Source organism: Artibeus jamaicensis, unplaced genomic scaffold, assembly GCF_021234435.1.
Source record: "Artibeus jamaicensis isolate MK-2021 breed Jamaican fruit bat unplaced genomic scaffold, CSHL_Jam_final contig_233, whole genome shotgun sequence".
NCBI classification, from domain to species: Eukaryota; Metazoa; Chordata; class Mammalia; order Chiroptera; family Phyllostomidae; genus Artibeus; species Artibeus jamaicensis.
The window spans coordinates 61222974-61243665 of record NW_026521486.1 but is presented as its reverse complement, the minus strand read 5'-3'; the positions used below and the strand labels follow the sequence as shown (position 1 = coordinate 61243665).

Here is a 20692-nt window from a genome sequence, read left to right as displayed (position 1 = left end):
CAGAAATGACTTAACTATTTCTCTTTACATAGAGTCAGGAACAAATAATGCCCCCTTTTTATTACAAAATCATAAGCATGTAATTCTGTAGCATAATATCCCACTCAAGCACACCACGTGACATTTTAGGTGAAATGTTCAAATTAAAACTATAAGTTATTACACCAATTTTACTACCCTACCAACCACATTTAAGCAGGTCTTACTTCCCAGACACTGTATATACTATACTATAGTTTAGTATAGTATATACTATAGTTATAGTATATACTATAACTATAGTATATGGTATATACTATACCATATATACTGGTATATACTATAGTTTACCAGGTGTACAAGTTTTACCTAAACTTTTGAGTTGAGCTAATACCAATTTGTTTAACAAATTATCTTGATATTCACAACCCCACAGACAACAGAAATTACTATTCCTGTTTAATACATTAGAATGAAGCTCAAAGATTGAGGAATCCGACTTTGGTCGTTTTGACAAGTCCTTATACCCAGATCTTATACCTCTTAGCCACTGTTCTTTCATCCCTCAAGCTACCTCACATTCACTATGTATTAAAAGGCAAAAGATTTTCTAATTTCCTTCCTTCCACGTTGGTGAAGGTGAAGAGGGTACCAAAACCCTACCAGTCTTATCCCTTTCTATTCTATTTGAAATTTTTGATACCTAAGAAAATATTAGTCATTTTTCTTCACAGTATGGAAAAAGATGTGACAGTCATCTTAACTGAGAATTGTGCTCATCAGCAATTCAGTTTGGAATCCTACCAAATATTCAATTGTTTTATTAATCCTAATAAAATTAAAATAACCTCTTATTTAGAACTCTCTCTACAAACGATATCCAAAGTAATGTTAAGAATATAGATTTTATAGTTGAAAAAAATTGAAACAAAATATTATTCATTAGCTGTTCAGCTGTGGGTACCTTTCTTAACTTCCTTGGGTCTCACTGTTCTCATCTACAAAATGAGGATAAACACCACCCACCTCTGTGAGTTGTTGGGAAGAGTCATTGAGTTAATATGTGTAAAGCACTTAGCTCTTTAGGTCCAGGTCATAGAGTTGTTGTTAGACAAAAAAAAAGGTGCAGATAAGTTCTACTGATAGGTAATGTCATTTAACTTATGTGAACTTTACTGGTTTAATTCCTACGGTGACCTTAATTCTTTTTTCTCCCAACTATTTGGGGCAGGACAGAATAAATCATAGTTGCTCCCAGGGTACCAATTAAAGTGAGTGCTATATTTCAGTCCTCTTCTAAACCCTCTATTTAAGTAATATAGTAATATTGAATAGTAAATCTATCATTTGATTATATTAAAACTGGCTGTACCCAAATCCAAGCTTACAGTTTTCACTTCTATTCTTTATCTGAGTCTAGGTGCATCATTCACTACTTTGAAATAAATCTAATAATACTAAGCCAATTTTAGAAATACAAAATATGATACAGTGAATTCATGTTGGGTTGAAAAGGGTAGGAAATTTCAGGGGGAGTGAGAAAAGAGAGCCAACATTGAGAAATTATGTATTCAGCAGTGTATCATGCACTAAATTTACTTTCTTTTAATCTTCAAAGCATCACTCTACTCAATATTAGCATCATTTTAGAGATTAAAAAAGGGAAGCTCAAATTCTTGCTCACTCCCCCTGGCTCAAAGCACTCCAACCACTCTAATCTACAGGAAAGCTCTTGCTCAACTCAAGGCCTTTCCTCTTAAAATCTCCGCCCAGAATGTTTTCCTATATCCCGACAATGCTGTCTCCTCCTGCTTCAGGTCTCGCCCCAAACAGTACCTACTCTTACCAACTCTAAAGTAGCATACACCAACTACTCCATCCTTCATAAACACAAAAGGATCTGTATTCATCTTCTTGTGTTGAAGGACAGGAATACTTTGACTTTTCACTACTGTATCCTGACTGATCAGCACAGAGATGATGCTAAATCAGTGATTGAATGCACAGACTTCCCTACAGTCATTTAACAAGTAAATGACAGGACCTGGAAACCAACCCAGATACCACTACTTTTTTCAGTGGTGAGAAAAGCGATGCTTTGGGCTGGGAAATTAACTTAGAAGTGTGCCTTCCTACTTTCTATTTTCATTCACTTTTTTTAAATTACAGAACTACCTACACATGTACTTAATACTACGAAGTAACAGCAATTTAAAGAAATTCTACACTGCCTTTCAGAATCACAACTAAAGTTAAAAAAAAAAAAACACTGCATTTATGATGCCCGTTAACAATCATACCACTTCAGAACTATTCAGTAATTGGCACCTATACATACACTTATTTAAGGCTAAAGAAAATTTAAATAAATTCATTTTACTAACAGGTTTGTAAAATAATTTCTTTTTTAAAATTTGTTTTGGATTTCCCAACATGTCATTCACAAAAATCTTTTCATCGGCCACGGGATTAGCATTCTGATAATGGCAATCATGTTCTTTCTTAAAGAAAGATGACACAACTGCACTCAAACTTTTGCATTCACTATTAAACTATTCACTATTGAGGTGACTTCTTGCAGAAAGAAGTCAGCTCGAGTAAAAAATGTTCAGTGCAGTCAGAGCAAATCGCAGTCAACATCCCCTTTGTTATCTAAGCCCGGGGGTTTAATACTTACTGCTGAGTGCTCCGTCCTCGGACACTCCTGTCCCTCGCATTCCTAGGTAAGTCAGTCCCAATATTAGGAAAAATAAGCAGGCAGCAGTTAAGAGAAACATCGACAAGTAGTGGGCACTGAAACCCGAGGTCGGGGACACCTCCTCCCGTTTAAATTGCTGGAGAAGTTCCTCCTCCGGCTCGGAAAGCTTCGGCTTGTTGTACGCGTTTTTCAGGTAGGTATGATTGGAGCCCGTATGATTGGAGTGATTGATCCTGAGTGAACCGGAGCCGGCCACCGCCGCGCCGGGCGGGAGGCTGTTGGAAAAAATCCTGGGGGAGTCCACACTGAAGGCCCCTCCGCCGATATGATTGTTGGTTTTAAGAAGGGAGCCTGTGGACGAATCCGTGGTTGCGTCCATGTCCGTCAGTGGCGGGGGCAGAAGGGGGGCCGGTTTCTTCGCGGTAACACGGTATCTAGGAATGGGGCTGGAGTCCAGCTGATCACGCCCTCCTCCCAGCTCCGCCGCCGCCACCGCGGGCTCTTCGAGGTTTCGACTCCTGTCTAGACTCCCCGCGGCCGCCGCCCTGTCATTCATCGCGATTCCTCCCCCTCCTTGAGCCGAGGTCTCCGGCCGGCCGCCGGCCGATTTAGAAGACGGCGGAGGAAGAGGCTTACTATGGCTCCGTCTGGGCCGATGCCGGGAAAGGGAGTCGTCCTTTAATACCTGTCTGCCCGAGGCCACGTCGACGTCCCCCTCTTCCTCCGAGTCCGAGTAGTTTTCCCTGCAGCTGTAGGAGAGAAGCCGGCTACCATTCACCGTCCGGCCGGCCCACAGCGGCTCCTCCACCTCCGGGTCCCTGTCCTCCCGCTCTTTACCCTCCTCTCCCTCGTCCTCCGCAGCTCCATCTCTCCCCGACGGGGTCTGCAGCTCGGGGGCCGCCGGCCTCCTGGCCCCCCACCAGGAGTGGGGCTTCCTTCGCTCGGCCAAGGTGCTGTTAGTCACTTCACTGGCGGCCAGGGGCGCCGACGGCGGTTTGAGCCCGCGGTACTGGAGCGAAGCCCGGTCTTTCCTGCCGCTCGCCCCGCCGGCCTGGTCCCGCGGACTGGCCTCCACGTCCGACTCGTCCGAGCTGAAGCCCAGAAGCACTTTGCTGCCAGCCGAGGGGGCAGCCAAGGCGCCCCCGGGCCCTCCCAAGGGGCAGCCCGGGCCGGAGGCCGAGACTCGGCCCAGGCCCCCAGGAGTCCGAAAGTGGGAGAGATCTCCAGAGACCGGCCGGACCCCCACGCGGACGGCTGCCGAAGCCGGTCCTGCAGCGGCGACCGTGGCGGCTGCCGTGTTATTGTTATTACTGTTCCGCGTCTTGTTGCCGCGGCCCCCCGACTGGTGCTGCCGCTGCTGCTCTTCCTCTCGAAGCTTTTTCAGCTTTTTGAGGTAGACTGGGCGGGTGCTCTCCGTCACTGGGCCAGGAGACAGGCCGTAACGGCGGAGCTGAGAGAAAAGCTCTTCATCCGAGAGCTGCTGAGGCGCCGAAGCCGCTGCCGCTGCCGCCGCCATTTTCTCTCTAGGGTGTTTTACAAGCTCCGCGCTACCGGAAGTGACGCGACGCCCTAGACCCTGAACTAGACCGGGCTGCGTCGCCCTCCCAGCGCCACGGAATCCTCGGCCAATGGGAGGCGCGGGAGGAGCTCACCTGAGCGGGAAAGGGCCACCTGAGCACCACGGGACTCCCGCGGCGCAGAGTTTTTCTACGTTCTCACCTTGGGGTACCAGCACACTCGTCTCCTCCTTCTCCTCTCTTTTCCCCAGCTGTTCTCTTCCCCACCCTTTCTAGTGCCTTTCCCGGGGGCTGCCTCTTCGAGCACGCACCTTGACCTGCTCTTCCCAGGCTCCTGCCACCAGGCAGCAATAATTGAAACAAAATCTCCCTTGAAGTTCCTGGCACTAGTTTTCTTTTCATTCAGATTCCTTCTGCCGAGGGAAGCCTAGCCACACTGAAAAAGAAATGGTCGGAATAGATTGGTGATTCCCTGCTTGACTCCAAATTCTCTTTTCATTTGTGTTTCTGCTTGAATTACAAAAAAGAAGAAAAAAAGTGCGTTTCCCTCGCTGCTCTTTTTGAGAAGCCTCTCTCCCTCTATTCTACGGAGAAAATACTGAGTAGACCAGTCACAATACAATCTTAAGAGTAAGGACTATTTATTCTTTATTTCGTTGTAAGGTATTATGTGTCCGTACTTTTAAAAATGTAATGACTTCAATAGGTCGTCATTTTTGTAATTGAGAGAGTCTATCATTTGCCTCATACTATGCCCCAAAAAAGGGACATCTTGCCATTTCTTAGTACCTCTCCAACCTATAGTTGTTTATATAACTATTATTATTAATGATTACTTTTATGCTTTTTAAATTTCTTTTTGTCTTTCAATAATATACTGTACGACAATTCTTTGGACTATAAGCTCCATAAACAGAGAACCCTTGCTTTTATAATTTTCAGTCCGGCCCTGTGTGCCTAGAAGTTCAATAAACATTTGAAATAATTAATGGATTGCAAAGCTAAGATAATATGAGACGAATATTTTGACATGGGAATACCGGCAGATGAGAAGAAACCGTCACACAAAGTCCAAAAGAAAAAAAGCAGTTAAGACCTAAATATTCAACCCTCTCATTTACAAAATGAGAAATGAATCCCAGAGAGGTGAAATCTGCCCAGTTTGGTAAAGATTGCTTCTCTTTTCCTCAAACTTTGGCAGAGCTAACACTTCTTGAGTATTTAAATGCCAGCAGCAGCTACACAGCAGCATGTAGCACAAGATCCTGGCACACTGAAGTAATTTTTGGTCAAATTGAATTATTTTACTGTATTGCATTATACACATCTATACAGAAAAGTGGTAGGGAAAAACTCAAATACTAGCTTTTTAATATCCTGAATCCAACAGCAGAATAATACTCAGTAACCTGAGCCCCCAACTACTCTTAGCAAATGCTAAGTATTTGCTAAGGAAATGCTTGCCATTTCCTTAAAACAAAACAAAACAAAAACCTTTTATGTTGCGGTTACCTCCTTGTTCTTTATCAAGAGACTTTAAAATTTTACAACGCTTCTGAGTCTATTACTGTTAATCACTTCTAAGGTGATCAACACAGTAAATTTTAGCCACTCTGATCATAATGACCCAGAATTTATTACCATAATTGTCTGGGTGGGGAATCAAATTAGAACAAACTTACCACACCTGTGTCTCAGAATAGCTGGGTGGTTAAACTGTGAGTTTTGGTGTTCAATAAAACTGGATATAGACCCAGCTCTGTCCTCTTACTTTTTATTCTTAGTTCAACATTTGTCCCATGCCATACTGGCTCTTCAGATAGGAATCGTAGAAGTCTGTTGGCTCAGCCTCTGATTTTCATGAATCTGAAATTATACTTACTTCTGTAAAGATCGTAAGACCATTTACATTTCTGCCTCTGTATTTGGGCACGTTATTTACTGGTAATCTTTCTGAGCCTTAGATTCCATATGAACAAAGAAGAATGATAAGCCTTTCTCAGAAGTCTATTTTAAGGATTAAATAAGAGTACGTCTGTGTAATACTTAGCACCATGCCTAACACACAATGTGCACTCAGGAAATATTGGCCAATAATGTGAACCTGAGCATCGTGTATGTGTTTGGTAGCACAGTTCCTGAGAAACTCCATGTAACAGCAAATAAAGAAAATGCCATTGCACTGACAGAAATAAAAATGGTGAAACTTTGCCCAAAGAATTAAATAATCAGATTTCAAAATTAATGATGATGAAAGGTTTTGCAAACTATAGTTCTTGGTCATTTTAACCCTTGGGGGCAGCAAGTTTTGGAATGAATTAGGAATCAAAGATCTCAAGTCTCCAAGTTATATGATAAATCACAGAGGCTCTGTGAACCTCAATTTATTCTTTTCTAAAATGTTGATACTACCTACCATTTTTGGCTCACAATTAGTATTTAATAAGTATTTGTTGAGAACGATGAATGAATAGCATCTGTGAAAATGCTATTCAAATATGTTGTTTACATCTTATGTATTATAGCCAGATACTAATAACAATGAAAACTACAATTGATATGAGCTTTACACTTACAATGAGCTTTCAGATGTAAGGTCTCATTTAGTCTGCAAGAAATTTTACCTCTAAAAATCCTGAGGGCATGATTTATTCCACAGAAGTATGTGAGGTTATAATTACCCTTTATTTGGATGTTTGAGCATACCTGACACTTTCTCTGGAGAACATTCACTGTCTCAGCATCATCACTACTCACCTCCAACTTTCTTCTCATTTACCAATGGATCTCACTCCTGCTTCCAGATTGGCTGTAAGTTTAGAGCACAAGACTGTAAGTGGGCTATCTGCAACCACATATTGATAAAAAATGAAATATCAAGCTCACTCCTGCTTCTAAACATTTGACTAAGGGAAACATTTATGGATTCCAGAAAAAATTGCCAGTCCATCTTTCCCTCTAGATGTTTTTCATTTTATCTCTGCCTTTAAGACTGCTTATCAGAAACCAGCATAGCTTGGGCCACATTACTAACTATGAATTCACCCTGGTTCCCAGTAAAATGCCTTTCCTTGTGTTGCCCTTTATAGTCATGACATCAGCTTATATTGCAAGGACCTTCTAAAGAATGCTACAAAACCCAACAATGTGTTCAAATAAAGATATTGCTGAGAGTTCATTTCCTTGAAGAATATCTTTTCTGGTCTCAATATTAGAAGTAATTGTACTTTTCCAAATAACTCATTCGTTTTTGTTTTATTTACTTTTTAATGGACGGGAAATTCACATAACATAAAATTAACCGTTTTAAAATGTACAATCAGTGGTATTTAATACATTTACAATATAGTGCACTGATCACCTCTATTTTCAAAACATTTTTATTTAATCTTTATTGTATTGTTTCCCATGCCAGTTAGTCCCATTATACTCTCTTCCTCCCAGCAATCACCACACTGTTGTTCATGTCCCTGAGTTGTTTCTTTTTGTGCTGAATTCTTCTACCTCCTAAGACCCATCCACCATTAGCTACCATCTGCTCTCCAGTATGAGTCTGTCCCTGTTTTCCTTGGTAGTTCAGTTTATTCATTGGATTCCACATATGAATGAAATCCTATGGTATTTGTCTTTCTCTGACTGGCTTATTTCCCTTAGCATAGGTTCTCTAGGTCCAACCATACTGTTGCAAAGGGTAAAATCTTCTTTTTTATGATTGAGTAGTATTCTATTGTGTAAATGTTCAGTAGTTGTTTTATCCACTCATCTATTGATGGACACTTGGGCTGCTTCCATATCTTGATGATTGTAAATAATGCTGCAATGAACATAGGGATGCTTATGTTCTTTCGAATTAGTGTTTTGGGTTCCTTCAGATATATTCCCAGACATGGGATTGCTGGGTTAAAAGGCAGATCCACTTTTAATTTTTTGAGGTATCTCCATGTTGCTTCCCACAGTGGCTGCACTAGTCTGCATTCCCACCAACAGTGCAAAACAATTCCATTTTCACCATATCCTAACCACCACTTACTTGTCGTTTGTTGATTTATTAATGATAGTCATTTTGACATGTGTGAGATAGTATTTCATTGGTGGTTGTAATTTGTATTTCCCTGATGTTTAGTTATTGGAAACCGTCCTGCCTGGTTTCAGTAGCTATAACCCCCCATGGCTAAGGCTGAGTGAGAGACCTTGGGACCATACGCCAATAAGGAGACAAAGCTTATCTCCCAGGCAGGGGCACTGCCTCTGCCCCCTTTTACTTCACCCTGCTTGGCCCAGGGCAGATGACTGGTTAGCCAATGATGGGTAAGATTCCTTCAGGGAGGGGCCACCTAAGATGGGCACAGTCTTCAAGGGGCCCTTAGGGAAGGACTTGGGGGGGGGACTACAGAAAAAGGGGGTGATGGACCCTTCCCCCTTAGCTTTGACGTAGTCGAGTACTCATTCTGTCTGCAAGAAGTCTCCTAATCTCTTGGCTGCTTTACTTCCCCTGCCTGACTTAAGCCTGAAACAATGCTGGAGGTGAGTGCAGCCCTGTGCTGGAAAGGGCAGGATCCCTGGGGCAATTAGGCCTAAGAAAGAATGCATAAAATCCTGTGAGACCTGCTTTGCTAAGAATGCCCTCAATTTTCTGATAAGGGTCTAAGCTTAAAGTGAGTTTGTTTCCCAGTTTTATAGCCCTTTAGCTAACTGACCCTGACTCAGAATAATCCTTCATAGTTCTTTGTATGTTACTTATTGTTTGATCCTTACTGCCTGACAATGATTGATGAGCTTTACCTGTATTGCTGTGCAAACTGAACCCAATAAAAGCCCATTGAGGAACAGGCTCCTGGTCCTTCTTCTTTGAGAAATGGGCCACCTTTCCTCCCCAAGCAGATCATGTCTTGGTAGACTTATTCTCATTCGTGGAGGATGGCTGCAGGGGGTGGGAGGTTCTGCCCACAGACCCTCCCCCCAGTTAGTGATGTTGAGCATCTTTACATATGGCTATTGGCCATCCATATGTCCTCTTTGGAGGAGTGTCTGTTCAGGTCCTTTGCCCATTTTTAAATTAGGTTGCTTGCATTTTTGGTGTTGAATTTTGTAGTTATTTTATAAATTTTGGATATTAACCACTTATCAGATGTATCATCAAATGTGTTCTTTCATTCTTGGGTTGTCTTTTTATTTTGTTGGTGATTTCCTCTGCTTTGTAAAACTTTTTAGTTTGATGTAGTTCCATTTGTTTATTTTTTCTTTTGTTTCCTTGCCTGGGGAGATATATCTGATAAAAAATTACTACGAGCAATGTCTCATATTTTGCTATGTTTTCTTCTAGGATTTTTATGGTTTCAAGTCTAACATTTAAGTCTTTGATCCATTTTGACTTTATTCTTGTGTGTGGTGTAAGAAGGTGGTCTAGTTTCATTTTTCTGCACGTATCTGTCCAATTTTCCCAACACCATTTATTGATTAGCCCACTGCATGTGCTTGCTTCCTCTGTCAAATATTAATTGACTATAAAAGTGTGGGTTTACTTCTGGGCTCTCTGTTCTGTTCCATTGATATATGTATCTGTTATGCCATTATCATGCTGTTTTGATTACTATGGCCTTATAGTATAGTTTGACATTAGGCAGCATGATTTCACCAAGTTTGCTGTTCTCTCTTGGGATCAATGTTGCTACGTGGGGCCTTTTGTGGTTCCATATAAATTTTTGAAATATTTGTTCTACTTTTTTGAAATATGTCATTGAAATCTTGACAGGAATTGCATTGAATCTCTAGATTGCTTTGGGTAGTATGGACATTTAATGATGTTAATTCTTCCTAATTATGAACATGGTATGTGTTTCCATGATATCTTCTTCAATTTCTTTCTTCAGCATCTTATAATTTTCCAAGTACATGTCTTTTATATCCTTGGTTAGGTTTATTCTTAACTATTTTATTCTTTGTAAACTAATTGTGAATGGCATTGTTTTCTTAATTTCCCTTTCTGCTCATTCGTTATTGGCATATAAAATGCAACTGATTTCTGTATATTAATTTTGTACCCTGCTACTTTACTGAATTTATTGATCAGTTCTAGTAGCTTCTCGGTGGAATATTTGGGGTTCTCTATGTACAGTACCATATCATCTGCAAATAAAACAGTTTTACTTCTTCCTTTCCAATTTGAATACCTTGTATTTCTTCCACTTGTCTGATTGCTGTGGCTAGGACTTCCAGTGCTATGTTGAATAAGAGAGGTGAAAGCGATAGGGGACTTAAGAGTTGGACAACTTTAGTTTAAATAATAGCTAGTAAGCTTCATAATCAATGCACATACAAGCTTTTGTTCCAGGAACTGAAGGTATGACCCACCCTGACTCTAGGAGACCTTAAGCAGTTCCACCTTTGTTCCTCAGAAGGAATGCAAGCAACTCCAGATGGTATCTGAGCCACTGTACTGCAGGATGAGATGACTACCGCCTGGGGCACAGCTTAAGACCAACGCCCAGGACGAGAATGCTGAAGTTGTTTTTTAATCCAACTAACTTTTCCCTTAATTTCAAACCCCCTCATCACACTTTGTTCTCTGTTATAAAAACCTTGGCCTGGAAAGAAAAGAAAGATTGTCCATTAGGGTATGAACCCACCATCTTCTCAGATCACCAGCCATCTGAATAAAGTGTCCATAAAGATTCAAAACCTGTTTCTGCTTATTGGGTTTGGTAGTGACAAGCAGCCTGAACTCCAGTGTCTTTTCTGGTTTCATATTTTGATGACTTTGGTGGGACAGACTTTGGGACTCTCTGGTAAGTCTGGGTATTTGGTGGGGAGTCCTATTGGCTGCCTGGGCTGAGAGGCCCTGGGGGTTTGGATTCGGAGAATACCAAGCAGCTGCCAAGTGATTTCACTTGGGGATCCTCCCCCCAATTCCCGGCACTTTTCGTTGCTTATCACATTTGATCGAATCATTGCACTTTCCAGTTCTGGTTAAAATCTCGGGTCACGACTTCAGTCATCTGGTAAAGGTACCATTCTGGTTTACAGAGCTCGGTCTGAAAAAAGAATGTCTGATCTGGTTTGAGTGCCCTCTGTCTGACGGAGCACTGTCTGGAAAAGGATGCTTTTTGATTTGGTTTGGGTACCCTCTGTTTTGATCTCCCTCTGGTAGAATGGGGAGGTAAAACCTTCATTCCGGGAAGCAGCCCTTTAGGGCCAGTTCTGACTAATTTGTTGACTTATAAGTTTATATCTAGAGTGTATGTGGTTTTATTGTAATACTGTTCAGCTTATGTATTAGTATAATTTAGACTCAGGAAAGCGCTGGTCACTGACTGGGTCTTTAAATTACTGTATGATACTGTAACTAGAGTTGTTTTGTCAAAAATTGGGGAAGTGGGACAAAATGCCTTACCTAGAAGTTTTTTTGAGTTTACATGATAAAGAGGCAAAATTAAAAGGAAATAAGTTAACGGTTCAAAAAAAGGGGGCAGTTTTCACGTGAAAGACAGAAGCTCAGATCTGGGCGACGACCAGGAAGATCTAGATATTATGACTGCTGCAAGCTGGTTAGAGTTCCCACAGCCCCAGGGGATCTACTCAGATGAGGGGAATGGGGAAAGTGCGCCTGAACTGACATCGTTGTCTAGAAGAGGTCAAGGAACCAGATTTGGTGGAGGAAAAGCCCCTGCCAGGGCAGGGCACTATCCTTTTCAAAGACTTCCAGTAGGAGTAGGGCCAGAGGACCAGCCTGCTGGATATTATTGGGCACATACTCTGTTTTCTACATTGGATCTGTTAAACTAAAAAAGCTCAAACCCTTCTTATAGAGTTGATCCTGCTAAATAAAATGACTGATTTGGTTACATTAGTTTTGGGAACTCATCATTCCAATTGGGCAGACCAATTGGGTCTTAGAATTCAAGCCTTATTGAATTCTTTGCTTACAGAGGTTGAGCAGAGCTGGTGTTGGATAAGGCAAATGAAGAGGATCAGAGGTTGCACCAAGAAAATCCAGATGGGGTTTGGGACATCCCAGGACAACACCTCCAGCCAAGTCCAACTGGGACCCTAATGGGGATGGCCTTCCTCTCTTAGAGCATTCTAAGAGATGCCTCTTTGAGGGAATGAAGAAGGGCATCCCTGAGCAGAAAAGTCTGAGTATGGTGCAGGCGGTGCAGCAAAAGTCCACAGAGGACCCCTCCCAACACCAGGAAACAGGTAAGGAGATTCCTGGGGATGGCAAGCGACTGCCACATTTGAATTCCAAACTTTGGGCTCGTTGCTAAACCCCACTGTATGAGGCTCTGAAAGGACTGGAATATAGCCCTTTAGAGAGGATGAAGCAGTCTCAGGCTTTTGAGTCCCTGAAGGCTCACCTGGCTTCAGCACTGGCCTTGGGGCTTCCAAACCTACTGAAGCCCTTTCAAAATAATATGTGTGTGAGAGACAGAGCATTGCCCTAGGGTTCTTCACCCAGATGCTTACTGACATTTGCAGCCCATTGCGTAATTGTCAAGGAAATTAAATCACACTGTCTAGGGGTAGCCAGCCTGCTTGAGAATGGCGGCCAGCCTGCTTAAGAGTGGCAGCCACCTGTGAGCTCTTGCAGGAAGCTGAAAACTTTTCCTTAGGACAGCCTATCACCTTTTATGCACCTCATCAAGTGTTGAGCTCGCTGGAGCACAAAGGAAATGTATGACTCACTGCTGGAAGAGTGGGCAGGTACCAAGCCATCCTTCTTGACAATCCCAAGGTCTCTCTCAAAACTGTAAGTTAAATCCTGCCTCTCTTCTCCCAGAGCCCAATTCAGCTGCACTGATGTATGATTGTGCTGAAATAATTGATGAAGTGTAACCTAGCAGAATTGATTTACAGGGCCATCTTCTAGAAAAAGCAGACTAGACTCTCTATACAAACGGAAGCAGTTGTATGGACAAAGGAAGTAAAAAGGCTGGGTATGCAGTTGTGACTCTTGAAGCAGTGGAGGCCAAGGCCTTGCTGCCAGGGACCTCTGCTCAGAAAGCTGAACTGATTGCATTGACCAGGGTACTGGAATTGTTGCATGAAAAGAGAGTGAATGTGTGTATTGACTCAAGGTAAGCTTTCCTGATTTTGCATGCACATGGTTTCATCTGGGAAGACAAAGAACTGTTAACCTCAGAGATTAAGCATGCAGCAGAAGTTTTAAAATTATTAGACTGTTCAGGTACCTTTACAGGTAGCAGTTATGCCCTGCCCAGGGCATCAGGAAGAGGACACTGAAGTGGCTATAGGAAACAATCTGGCTGAATGGAAAGCAAAAGAAGCTGCTAAAAGAATGTTTATAATGCCTTTGGTACCTGTTCTGGACTTGTCACAATTTCAACTTCAGACTTAGAGAAAGCTAAGGGTTGGGATTTTGATGAAGAAGGTCCTGATAGCGGATGGAAAAGAATGAGAAAGGAGCTATACTGTTTTCCTGAACATTTAGTAGAGCCAGTCATGAAGCATTTGCTTGAGGCCACACACTATGGAAGAGGCTCATTAACCACCTATGTTGAACTGTGGCTCACAGGTGCTGGAATTTCTAGAGCCATAAGAAAAGTAATTGCTAGATGTATTGTGTGCCAGAAGAACAACCCCAAGACAGATCCCCAATAAAGGGGAGAAAGAAAGCAATACCAAGGACACTGTCCACTTCAGGACTGGCAAATAGACTTTACTCAGATGCTGAGGGTTTGAGAATGGAAATATTTGTTAGTCTTTGTTGACACCTTTTTCAGGATGGATAGAAGCTTATCCTACTAGGATGGAGAAATTCTTGGAGGAAAGCACAAGCTTTACTGAAGGAAATAATCCCTTACTTTGGCCTCCCTCGCAGCATCCAGATTGATGACAGATCTGCTTCTGTTTCAGAAATTACACAGGAGGTAAGTAAATTTTAGGAATCAAGTGGAGACTCCACATGGCATGGAGACCTCAGGCTTCAGGGAAGGTAGAGAAGATGAATCACACCTTGAAGAAAAAAATATGGCCAAGCTGTGTCAAGAAACTCATCTTCATTGGGATCGAGCTTTGCCTATTGCTCTGCTCAGGGTAATGGTGGCTCCTCGAAGCAGGATTCAGTTGAGTCCTTATGCAACTGTGTGTGGGCAGCCATTTCAGGTCACAATTGGGGTGAGAGATATGTATATAGAAAAAAAAAACTGAAGGTAAAGAAAATGTACCACATTTAACTCAGACCTTAGCTGCAACTAATGACCTTGCTTATATTAGAGACTTCTCCCCCGCAGGTTTGCTGCATTCCTTTGAGCCTGCAGACAAGGTGCTACTCAAGACTTGGAGGACAGCATCTCCAGAGAGCCAACTAGAAGAAAGTGGACTGGACTCTTCACTACTCCCACCATGGCAAAGCTGGACTAAGAAATAAAACCTTGGGCTCATCACACCCAAGACAGCACTGGAGGGAGACCTGAAAGTCATCTTTCAGAAATAATGACTTATATTCTTTTCTTTACCTCTTGTTTAACCCCTTGTTATGGGCAACTTATTCCCTTCAAATAGGATGAATAGGATATTTAGCAAAAAATGTCCTAAATACTTCTGACTTTTGATTTGCAGGAGGAACTTATGTTGAACAAACTTTCACTTCATGTCTTATAGGTGTCTGTACTCTTTTGGAAAGCCTTAGAAATTTATACTGTGTTTGAGCATATCGAACGTAAAATGGCTTACTCTGATATTTATAATTGGAGACCAGTGGTAACTATAAAGGACAGGGAAATGTTTTCATTGAAAGTCACTAATGTAGCCCCAGCTAGAGAGTGTGTAACTTTTGTCAAATGTACTAAAAACTGACTTGTGCTCTCAGCAGGTGTGAAGATGAATTGCACCACCACCATAACATATCTTACACTTATGCTCATGTTAAACTGCCAACAAGATGGTTTCTGATATGTGGGATGACTCTCTATTCCTGTGTTCCAGTGAACAGCTCTGGGGGACATGCCTCAGAAGCCCCACCTGACCCAGGTTCAACGGGACCTCTCCCTTACACCCAATTGTAACAGTGATTTACTCCTTTTTTAGCCCTGAAGATTTTAAAGGACTTTGCTGTTTTAACCTAACTGATAGTTCACAGCTCACAGAGAATAAAGTAAAGCAAGTAAATGATGTGGTGTCCAGTATAAAACAGAGAGAGGGCTTCTTTGGTATTGACTTGCCTACACGGACCTCCTGGCTGCCAAGTATCACCGGTCTCCGAGAGGCATGTATTGTTTTCATCCTTGTCACTTTCTTCAGTATCGTAGTTTGTTGTTGCACACAGTGTGCCTCCTCATGTGGGTCTGCAACGAGGGGCATTGCTAAACCCCCCAATGGACAGTCCAATGCTAAGTCACATGCCCAACAACAAAATGAATACTTCCACATGAAGCTGATCTCATAGAAATGAGATAGTTTAATACTAATGGTGGGGAATGATAGGGGACTCAAGAGTGGGAAATTTTAGTTTAAGTAATAGCTAGTAAGCTTCATAATCATGCACATAAAAGCTTTTGTTCCAGGAACTGAAGGTGTGACCCACCCTGAATTCAGGAGACCATAAGCAGTTCCACCTTTGTTCATCAGGAGGACTGCAAGCAACTCCAGATGGTATCTGAGCCCCTGTAATGCAGGATGAGATGAGCACTGCCTGGGGCACAGCTTAAGACCAACGCCCAGGACGAGAATGCTGAAGTTGCTTTTTCTATTCCAATTAACTTTTCCCTTAATTTCAAAACCCCTCACCACACATTGTTTATTCCCTGCTATCAAAATCTTGCCCTGGAAAGAAAAGAAAGGTGGTCTGTTAAGGTATGAAGACGGGACCCACCATCTTAGATCACCAGCCATCTGAATAAAGTGTCCATAAAGATTCAACCCCTGTCTCTTACTGGGTTTGGTACAGCTTGAACTCCAGTGTCTTTTCCAGTTTCAAAAGTGGACATGCCTGTCTTGTTCCTGATCTTAGGGCAACGCTTGTAGTTTTTGCCTGTTGAGTATGATGCTGGCAGTGGGTCTGTCACTTATGGCCTTTATTATGTTTAGGCATGTTCCCTCTATTCCCACTTTACTGAGAGTTTTGATTATAAATGAGTGCTACATTTTATAAAATGCTTTTTCTGCATCTATTGATATGATCATGTGGTTTTTACCCTTCAATTTCTTTATGTGGTGAATCGATGTGGACTCCAACCAGCAGGGTCTGTGGTATTGTGGATGCAATGAACAAATTCATATGGGCTGCAGAAGTCCTGTGGAGAAAAGAGATGGCATGGGCATTCTCTGAGAGAGAGAGAGAGAGAGAGAGAGAGAGAGAGAGAGAGAGAGAGAGAGAGAGAGAAAGAGAGGGCACCTACCCCTGCCTGGACAGGCTTTGTTGCTTTTGTGGGAGCATTACATCAAGGAAGGTCTTCATTCATTAGGTTTGCTTTAGGTGATTACTTTTTGCAGATAACAAAGAAAAGAATGTTGCAAATGCCAGGGAAAATGTGGTTGAAGTAGTTATACTCCATCCTTGGGAGGTTTAGCACAGACTTTGGGAAGTTACTTCGAAGATATGCATTAAACATTTTCAGCCTTAACTCAGGGTGAGGGAGTTTTAGCAAAAGCAAGCCTCAAGGCAGCCTAGGTACAATGCAGTCCTGGTTCTCTATGAGAAAGCCAATCTGTGGGCCTGGCTCCTGTTTGCCACTTCGTGCCTGCTGGTTTTCTGAACTAGGGCTGAGCTACATTCACCATTGCCATGCAGACCGGTTCCCTATAGTGAATCACATTTATTGATTTGTGAATATTGTACCACCCTTGCATTCCTGGAATAAGTCCCACTTGATCATGGTGTATGATCTTTTTGATGAATTACTGGATTCAGTTTGCTAGCATTTTGTTGAAGATTTTGGTGTCTATGTTCATCAAGGCTTTGTGCCTATAATTTTCTTTCTTGGCAGTGTCTTTATCTGGTTTTGGAATTAAGATAATGTTGGGAGCTGTCCTGCCTGGTTTCAGGGACTGTAGCCTCATTAATGAACAAAAGAGTCCCACAGCTAGGGCTGAGTGAAAAGGCCTTGGAGCCATGAGCCACTAAGGAGACAGAACCTATCCTCATGGCAGGAGCACAGCCCCTGCCTCCGTCACTTCCCCCTGCTTGGCCTGGGTGAATGACTGGTTAGCCAATGGTGGGTAAGATTCCTCAAGGGAGGAAAACCTAAGATAAGCATAATTGTGAAGGGGCCATCAGGGAAGGACCTAGGGAATATAGAGAAGGGGCAGAAAGACCCTCATGCCTCAGCTTTGTCATAGCCTGAGTTCTCATTCTATCTATAAAGTCTCCTAATCTCTTAGCTGCTTTGCTCCCCATGCCTGACTCAGCCTGAAAACAATGCCAGTGGCAGCTATGGCCTCAGACTAGAATGAAAAGCTCCGGGGGCAAATCTGGCCTGAGAAAGAATGTACATTTTGTCCTTTGAAGCCTGTTCTGCCTTGCATAACCCTGTTGATATAAACTGAATGCTTAAGTTCAATGCTTAAGGAGTAAACTCCTTATCTCATGAAGCACATCTTAAAGACCATCTGGCGTCAGCATGTCTCACAGACCCTGACCTATGACAGATCTCTGTGTTCCTTCAATTGTTATCTATAGATAATACCTGTTTTTGTATGACTATAGCCTTTTAACATTGATTGATGAGCTATGCATATATGCTGTATATACCTACACAAACCATTCCTGACAAAAACCATTTAGGAGAAGGGCTTGGGGCATTCCCCACTACAGGGAATCACCACCCCCTTTCCCACCAGAACAGCAAGACTGCATCTGGGACGATTTATTTCTCATTTGTGGCAGCTGTGAAGAGCTCCCCTGGACGGAGTCCCTCTCACATCTTTATCTGGTTTTGGAATCAGGATAATGCTGGCTTTGTAAAATGAGTTTGGGAATGTTCCATTCTCTTGAATTTTATGAAATAGTTTGAGATGAACAGGTGTTAGTTCTTCTCAGAATGTTTGGTAAAATTCACCTCTGAAGCCATTGAGTCCAGGGCTTTTGTTTGTTGGGAGTTTTTAAAATTATTGCTTCAATTTTTATAGGTGTAATCTGTCTATTCAGGTTCTCTGATTCTTCCTGATGTATTTTTGAAAGATTGTATGTTCCTAGGAATTTATCTATTTCATCCACATTGTCCAGTTTGTTGGCACATAGTTGTTCATAATATTTTTTTTACAGTTCTTTGTATTCCTTTAGTGTCAGTTGTTATTTCTCCTCTCACATTTCTGATTTTATTTATTTGGGTCCCTTCTATTTTCTCTTGATGAGTCTGGTTAAAGGTTTGTCAATCTTGTTTCTCTTTTCAAAGAACCAGCTCTTGGATTTACAAAGGTTTACAAGAACCAGCTCCTGGATCTTTTCTGTTGTTTTTTTAAGACTCTATTTTGTTTATTTCTGCTCTGATCTTTATTACTTCCTTGCTTCTACTCACTTTTAACTTTGTTGTTCTTTTTCAAGTTCCCTTAAATGTGAAGTTTGATCATTTATATCAGCTTTTTCTTGTTTTGTTTTGTTTTGTTTTTGAGATATGCCTATAATGCTATGCATTTGAGATTACTTTCCCAGTGTCCTGCAGATTTTGGATTGTTGTGTCCTCATTTTCATTTGTTTCAAGGTACCTTTTGATTTCTTCCTTGATCTCTTTGCTGACCTGTTCATTGTTTAAGAGCATGTTAAACTTGGCTTCCATGTCTTTGCATGTCTTTCAGTGTTCTTCTTGTGACTGATTTCTAGTTTCATAGCATTGTGGTCAGAGAAGAGGCCTGATACAATTTCAATCTTCTTAAATTTATTGAGTCTTGTTTTGTGTCCTAACATGTGGTCTATCCTAGAAAATATTCCATGTGCACTCAAAAAGTATGTATATTCTGCTGCTTTGGTGTGAAATGCTCTGAGAATATCAATTAAGGATGTCATTTAAGGGTGCTGTTTGTTGATTTTCTGCCTGGAAGATCTATCCATTGAAGTCAGTGGTGTGTTAAAATCCCCAACTATGACTGTATTTCTGTCAATCTCTCCCTTATGTCCATCAATATTTCCTTTACATATTTAGGTGCTCCTGTGTTGGATGCATAAATGTTTACTAGCATTATATCCTCTTGTTGGATTGTTCCCTTTATCATTATGTAATGTCCTTCTTTGTCTCTTATTATAGCCTATAGCATTGGTTTTAAAGTCTATTTTTGTTGGATATAGGTACTGCTACCCCAGCTTTTTTTTCTTTTCCATTTGCATGAAATGTCTTTGCACCCCTTTACTTTTAGTCTGTGTGTATCTTTTGATCTGAGATGTGTCTCTTGAAGGCAGCATATATAAAGGTCTCATTTTCTTATTCAGTCAGCTATTTTATGTCTTTTGGTTGGAGCATTTAAGCCATTTACATTTAAGGTAATTATTGACAGATACACATGTAGTGCTATTTTATTGATAGACTGTTTTCCTTGTTTCCTCCTCCTCTTCCTCCTCCTTCTCATTCTCCTTCTGGCAAGCCCTTTAATACTTGTTGCAGTACTGATTTAGTGTTAACAAACTCCTTCAGCTTTTTCTTTTGGGGGAAGCTCCTTATTTCTCCTTAGATTTTAAATGATAACCTTGCTAGGTAAAGTAGCCTTGGTTCAAAGTCCTGCATTTTCATCATCTTGAATATTTTTCATGCCACTCCTTTTTGGCCTGAAATGTTTCTTTTGAGTAATCAGATGACAGTCTAATTGATGCTCCCCTTTAAGTAACTACTTGCTTTTCTCTTGCAGGTTTTAGAATTCTCTCCTTGTCCTTTAAGTCTTGTCACTTTAATTATGTTGTGTCTCAGTGCAGACTTCTTTGGGTCTAAATTGTTAGGGGCTCTCTGAGTTTCCTGGACTTGTGTGTCTTTTTCCTTCACCAGATTAGGGAAATTTTTAGTCATTATTTCTTCAGGTAGTTTCTCAATCTCTTGCTTGCTCTCTTCTCTTTTTGGTATTCTCATGATGCAGATATTGTTATGCTTCATGTTGTCCAGAATGTTTCTTATACTCTCCATATATATACTTTTTTTTTTTTGCTGCTCTGCCTAGGTGTTTTTTTTCTACCTTGTCTTCCAAATCACTGTTTTATTCCTTCCAGTATATTATTTATTTCAGATACTCATTTTTTATCTCTGAATGGTCCTTTTTTACATCTTCTTTATCTTTTCTCATACTGTTGAGTATCGTTATAATCATTACTCTAAACTCTCTATGTAATAAATTGCTTGCCTTCATTGCATCTAGTTCTTCTTCTGGAGAATTAATTCTCTTGTTCTTTCATTTGGGATCTGTTTCTTTGTCTTCCCATTTTCACTGTTTCATTTATTTTATGCCTTAGTTATTAAACTAATCAGTTGTTGGACTCATCTGTTGTTAAATTAATCAAGGTGTAATCAGCAGCCTGGTTGAAGCTCCAGAGTGGGGGTGGCAGGGAGAGTTATTCCTATAGGAA

The 20692-nt window shown here is 41.4% G+C and overlaps 1 protein-coding gene across 1 annotated transcript in view; it reads right to left on the bottom strand.

Moving 5' to 3' along the window:
* LEMD3 (LEM domain containing 3) overlaps window positions 1-4217 on the bottom strand; it is a 59039-nt gene extending 54822 nt beyond the window's left edge. The window contains exon 1 of the mRNA XM_037136018.2: window positions 2657-4217. Within this exon, the coding sequence (XP_036991913.2) occupies window positions 2657-4193 (1537 nt within the window). The 5' untranslated portion in view covers window positions 4194-4217. The remainder of the gene's footprint in view (window positions 1-2656) is intronic.
* Between the last annotated feature and the right edge of the window lie 16475 nt (window positions 4218-20692).